Genomic DNA, 6,625 nt, shown 5'->3' on the forward strand with positions numbered 1-6,625 from the left:
TGGCTGAGGGCTGTGGAGGAGGACAGGCTCAGGGGGATGTAGGTCTCCCCTCCACAGGACCAGCTACCCTGCACAGCAACATGAGGTAGGACTCTGCTGCTATCGCATGTTATAAAGAGGGAGAAGGTAGAGGAGGCTCAGTACAGGGAGAGGGAGAGGGGAGGAGGCTGAGGACAGGGAGCGGGGGAGGAAGCTGAGGACAGGGAGAGGGAGAGGGGAGGAGGCTGAGGACAGGGAGCGGGGGAGGAAGCTGAGGACAGGGAGAGGGAGAGGGGAGGAAGCTGAGGACAGGGAGAGGGGGAGGGGGGAGGCTGAGGACAGGGAGAGGAGGCTGAGGACAGGGAGAGGGAGGGGGAGGAGGCTGAGGACAGAGAGAGGGAGAGGGGAGGAAGCTGAGGACAGGGAGAGGGGGAGGGGGGAGGCTGAGGACAGGGAGAGGAGGCTGAGGACAGGGAGAGGGAGGGGGAGGAGGCTGAGGACAGAGAGAGGGAGAGGGGAGGAAGCTGAGGACAGGGAGAGGGGGAGGGGGGAGGCTGAGGACAGAGAGAGGGAGAGGGGAGGAAGCTGAGGACAGGGAGAGGGGGAGGGGGGAGGCTGAGGACAGGGAGAGGGGGAGGGGGGAGGCTGAGGACAGGAAGAGGGAGGAGGCTGAGGACAGGAAGAGGGAGAGGGAGGAGGCTGAGGACAGGAAGAAGGAGAGGGAGGAGGCTGAGGACAGGGAGAGGAGGCTGAGGACAGGGAGAGGGAGGGGGAGGAGGCTGAGGGCAGGGAGAGGGAGAGGGGGATGTAGGTAGAGGAGGCTGAGGACAGGGAGAGGAGGCTGAGGACAGGGAGAGGGAGAGGGGGATGTAGGTAGAGGAGGCTGAGGACAGGGCCAGGGAGAGGGGGATGGAGGGGGAGGACAGGGCCAGGGAGAGGGGGATGGAGGGGGAGGACAGGGCCAGGGAGAGGGGGATGGAGGGGGAGGACAGGGCCAGGGAGAGGGGGATGTAGGTATCCTCTCCACAGAATCAGCTACCCTTCACAACAACATGAGGTCGGAATGTACTGCTGTTTATACATGTTTAGCTCTATAACATATTGATTCTCAACTATTTTGCCCCTCAGGGCCACCGTATAGCAATCTTTTAACACTTATTTAATCAATGCTGTTATAGAAAAGGGTCAATGCAGACAGCTTGTTTAAAACTTTTCACAAATGCTAAAGTTTGGTATGAGCCGTTACCACACCCTTCATATCAGATAGAGAACTGGAAATCTTACATGTTGTTGTTTCATATCTCCTACAGTCCCCAGTTTTATAGAACCATCAGTCTGGACAGAGGAGCTCTGGGTCTGGGCTTCAGCATAGTAGGAGGGTTCAGCAGTCCCCACGGAGACCTGCCCATCTACGTCAAAACCGTCTTCGGAAAGGTAACTGACTATTTCATTTAGAACGGTAACACAGGCCTCTATTTCATTTAGAACAGTAACACAGGCCTCTATTTCATTTAGAACGGTAACACAGGCCTCTATTTCATTTAGAACGGTAACACAGGCCTCTATTTCATTTAGAACGGTAACACAGACCTCTATTTCATTTAGAACGGTAACACAGGCCTCTATTTCATTTAGAAAGGTAACACAGGCCTCTATTTCATTTAGAACGGTAACACAGACCTCTACTTCATTTAGAACAGTAACACAGACCTCTATTTCATTTAGAAAGGTAACACAGGCCTCTATTTCATTTAGAAAGGTAACACAGGCCTCTATTTCATTTAGAAAGGTAACACAGGCCTCTATTTCATTTAGAACAGTAACACAGACCTCTACTTCATTTAGAACAGTAACACAGACCTCTATTTCATTTAGAAAGGTAACACAGGCCTCTATTTCATTTAGAAAGGTAACACAGGCCTCTATTTCATTTAGAAAGGTAACACAGACCTCTATTTCATTTAGAAAGGTAACACAGACCTCTATTTCATTTAGAAAGGTAACACAGGCCTCTATTTCATTTAGAAAGGTAACACAGGCCTCTATTTCATTTAGAAAGGTAACACAGACCTCTATTTCATTTAGAAAGGTAACACAGACCTCTATTTCATTTAGAAAGGTAACACAGACCTCTATTTCATTTAGAACGGTAACACAGGCCTCTATTTCATTTAGAACGGTAACACAGGCCTCTATTTCATTTAGAACAGTAACACAGGCCTCTATTTCATTTAGAACAGTAACACAGACCTCTATTTCATTTAGAACGGTAACACAGGCCTCTATTTCATTTAGAACGGTAACACAGGCCTCTATTTCATTTAGAACAGTAACACAGGCCTCTATTTCATTTAGAAAGGTAACACAGGCCTCTATTTCATGTAGAACTGTAACACAGGCCTCTATTTCATTTATTAAGGTAACACAGGCCTCTATTTCATTTATTAAGGTAACACAGGCCTCTATTTCATTTAGAAATGTAACACAGGCCTGTATTTCATTTAGAACGGTAACACAGGCCTCTATTTCATTTAGAACGGTAACACAGGCCTCTATTTCATTTAGAACCGTAACACAGGCCTCTATTTCATTTATTAAGGTAACACAGGCCTGTATTTCATTTAGAACGGTAACACAGGCCTCTATTTCATTTAGAACAGTAACACAGGCCTCTATTTCATTTAGAAAGGTAACACAGGCCTCTATTTCATGTAGAACTGTAACACAGGCCTCTATTTCATTTATTAAGGTAACACAGGCCTCTATTTCATTTATTAAGGTAACACAGGACTCTATTTCATTTAGAAATGTAACACAGGCCTGTATTTCATTTAGAACGGTAACACAGGCCTCTATTTCATTTAGAACGGTAACACAGGCCTCTATTTCATTTAGAAAGGTAACACAGGCCTCTATTTCATTTAGAAAGGTAACACAGACCTCTATTTCATTTAGAACGGTAACACAGGCCTCTATTTCATGTAGAACGGTAACACAGGCCTCTATTTCATTTAGAAAGGTAACACAGGCCTCTATTTCATTTAGAAAGGTAACACAGGCCTCTATTTCATTTAGAACGGTAACACAGGCCTGTATTTCATTTAGAATGGTAACACAGGCCTGTATTTTATTTAGAAAGGTAACACAGGCCTCTATTTCATTTAGAACGGTAACACAGGCCTGTATTTCATTTAGAACGGTAACACAGGCCTGTATTTCATTTAGAATGGTAACACAGGCCTCTATTTCATTTAGAAAGGTAACACAGGCCTCTATTTCATTTAGAAAGGTAACACAGGCCTCTATTTCATTTAGAACGGTAACACAGACCTCTATTTCATTTAGAACGGTAACACAGACCTCTATTTCATTTAGAACGGTAACACAGGCCTCTATTTCATTTAGAACGGTAACACAGGCCTCTATTTCATTTAGAAAGGTAACACAGACCTCTATTTCATTTAGAAAGGTAACACAGGCCTCTATTTCATTTAGAAAGGTAACACAGACCTCTATTTCATTTAGAAAGGTAACACAGACCTCTATTTTATTTAGAACGGTAACACAGGCCTCTATTTCATTTAGAACGGTAACACAGGCCTCTATTTCATTTAGAACGGTAACACAGGCCTCTATTTCATTTAGAACGGTAACACAGGCCTCTATTTCATTTAGAACGGTAACACAGGCCTCTATTTCATTTAGAACGGTAACACAGACCTCTATTTTATTTAGAACGGTAACACAGGCCTCTATTTCATTTAGAACGGTAACACAGGCCTCTATTTCATTTAGAACGGTAACACAGGCCTCTATTTCATTTAGAACGGTAACACAGGCCTCTATTTCATTTAGAACGGTAACACAGGCCTCTATTTCATTTAGAACGGTAACACAGGCCTCTATTTCATTTAGAACGGTGACACAGGCCTCTATTTCATTTAGAACGGTAACACAGGCCTCTATTTCATTTAGAAAGGTAACACAGGCCTCTATTTCATTTAGAACGGTGACACAGGCCTCTATTTCATTTAGAACGGTAACACAGGCCTCTATTTCATTTAGAACGGTAACACAGGCCTCTATTTCATTTAGAACGGTAACACAGGCCTCTATTTCATTTAGAACGGTGACACAGGCCTCTATTTCATTTAGAACGGTAACACAGGCCTCTATTTCATTTAGAAAGGTAACACAGGCCTCTATTTCATTTAGAAAGGTAACACAGGCCTCTATTTAATTTAGAACGGTGACACAGGCCTCTATTTCATTTAGAACGGTAACACAGGCCTCTATTTCATTTAGAACGGTAACACAGGCCTCTATTTCATTTAGAACGGTAACACAGGCCTCTATTTCATTTAGAACGGTAACACAGGCCTCTATTTCATTTAGAAAGGTAACACAGGCCTCTATTTCATTTAGAACGGTAACACAGACCTCTATTTCATTTAGAAAGGTAACACAGGCCTCTATTTCATTTAGAAAGGTAACACAGGCCTCTATTTCATTTAGAACGGTAACACAGACCTCTATTTCATTTAGAAAGGTAACACAGGCCTCTATTTCATTTAGAAAGGTAACACAGGCCTCTATTTCATTTAGAAAGGTAACACAGGCCTGTATTTAATTTAGAACGGTAACACAGGCCTGTATTTAATTTAGAAAGGTAACACAGGCCTCTATTTCATTTAGAAAGGTAACACAGACCTCTATTTCATTTAGAAAGGTAACACAGGCCTCTATTTCATTTAGAAAGGTAACACAGGCCTCTATTTCATTTAGAATGGTAACACAGGCCTCTATTTCATTTAGAAAGGTAACACAGGCCTCTATTTCATTTGGAACGGTAACACAGACCTCTATTTCATGTAGAAAGGTAACACAGACCTCTATTTCATTTAGAAAGGTAACACAGACCTCTATTTCATTTAGAACGGTAACACAGACCTCTATTTCATTTAGAAAGGTAACACAGGCCTGTATTTCATTTAGAACGGTAACACAGGCCTCTATTTCATTTAGAAAGGTAACACAGGCCTCTATTTCATTTAGAAAGGTAACACAGGCCTCTATTTCATTTAGAAAGGTAACACAGGCCTCTATTTCATGTAGATAGGTAACACAGGGTAACACATTATTTTAGTCCTCAATGTCAATTCAATGAACCTGTCATTCTACTGTAAATTCCTTGTGTCTTACAACTATCAAAAGTTACTCGATTGTCTTTCAACACGAGTAGAAACTCAAACAATGCAACTGTGTTTGATGCCATGGTGATTGATGCCGTGGTGATTGATGCCATGGTGATTGATGCCATGGTGATTGATGCCGTGTCTCTCTGTCTCTCCCTCTGCATTTATCTCTCTCTCTCCAGGGAGCAGCGATTGAGGATGGCAGGCTGCAGCGTGGGGATCAGATCATTGCCGTGAACGGTCACAGTCTGGAGGGGGTCACCCACGCCGGCGCCGTCGCCATACTGAAGAGGACCAAGGGAACTGTAGTCCTCACCGTACTCTCCTGAGTGTAGTCCTCGCACAACCGTCTGTCGCCCTTTGATGATGTCATCAGCAGACTACATCAGGGTTGTGTTCGTCAGGAAACAGACGAAACAGGGAGGGACTGTCTGAACTTTTTTCAATAAGAAACATTAATTTATGTGTTCTGTTGCAAAACGTTTTGCTACGATGTGCGCTAATGAATACGACCATGTTTATCTCTAGAATGAGGTGAGGAGTCTCACAGAAGAATGTCTTCTATATGTCTTCCTAGATGTAACTGGTTCTCATTGTAACAAAACGATGAACCCTGTAATGCCTTTCTATGTGTCTATGTACATCAACACGGACCTCATCATAGCAGACTACTGACATCACTGTCTCCTTCTAAACGGACCTCATCATAGCAGACTACTGACATCACTGTCTCCTTCTAAACGGACCTCATCATAGCAGACTACTGACATCACTGTCTCCTTCTAAACGGACCTCATCATAGCAGACTACTGACATCACTGTCTCCTTCTAAACGGACCTCATCATAGCAGACTACTGACATCACTGTCTCCTTCTAAACGGACCTCATCATAGCAGACTACTGACATCACTGTCTCCTTCTAAACGGACCTCATCATAGCAGACTACTGACATCACTGTCTCCTTCTAAACGGACCTCATCATAGCAGACTACTGACATCACTGTCTCCTTCTAAACGGACCTCATCATAGCAGACTACTGACATCACTGTCTCCTTCTAAACGGACCTCATCATAGCAGACTACTGACATCACTGTCTCCTTCTAAACGGACCTCATCATAGCAGACGACTCACATCACTGTCTCCTTCAAAACGGACCTCATCATAGCAGACTACTGACATCACTGTCTCCTTCTAAACGGACCTCATCATAGCAGACTACTGACATCACTGTCTCCTTCTAAACGGACCTCATCATAGCAGACGACTCACATCACTGTCTCCTTCAAAATGGACCTCATCATAGCAGACGACTCACATCACTGTCTCCTTCTAAACGGACCTCATCATAGCAGACTACTGACTACTGACATCACTGTCTCCTTCTAAATGGACCTCATCATAGCAGACTACTCACATCACTGTCTCCTTCTAAACGGACCTCATCAT

The 6,625-nt window shown here is 43.9% G+C and overlaps 1 protein-coding gene across 1 annotated transcript in view; it reads left to right on the forward strand.

The window, feature by feature from the left end:
• Positions 1-5,971, forward strand: part of LOC139579790 (multiple PDZ domain protein) — a 126,085-nt gene extending 120,114 nt beyond the window's left edge. Inside the window, exons 38-40 of the mRNA XM_071408610.1 lie at positions 1-85; positions 1,290-1,413; positions 5,357-5,971. The exon at positions 1-85 is cut by the window's left edge and continues 19 nt beyond it. Of these exons, the coding sequence (XP_071264711.1) occupies positions 1-85; positions 1,290-1,413; positions 5,357-5,503 (356 nt within the window). The 3' untranslated portion in view covers positions 5,504-5,971. The remainder of the gene's footprint in view (positions 86-1,289; positions 1,414-5,356) is intronic.
• Positions 5,972-6,625: the final 654 nt, after the last annotated feature.

Source organism: Salvelinus alpinus, chromosome 6, assembly GCF_045679555.1.
Source record: "Salvelinus alpinus chromosome 6, SLU_Salpinus.1, whole genome shotgun sequence".
NCBI lineage: Eukaryota > Metazoa > Chordata > Actinopteri > Salmoniformes > Salmonidae > Salvelinus > Salvelinus alpinus.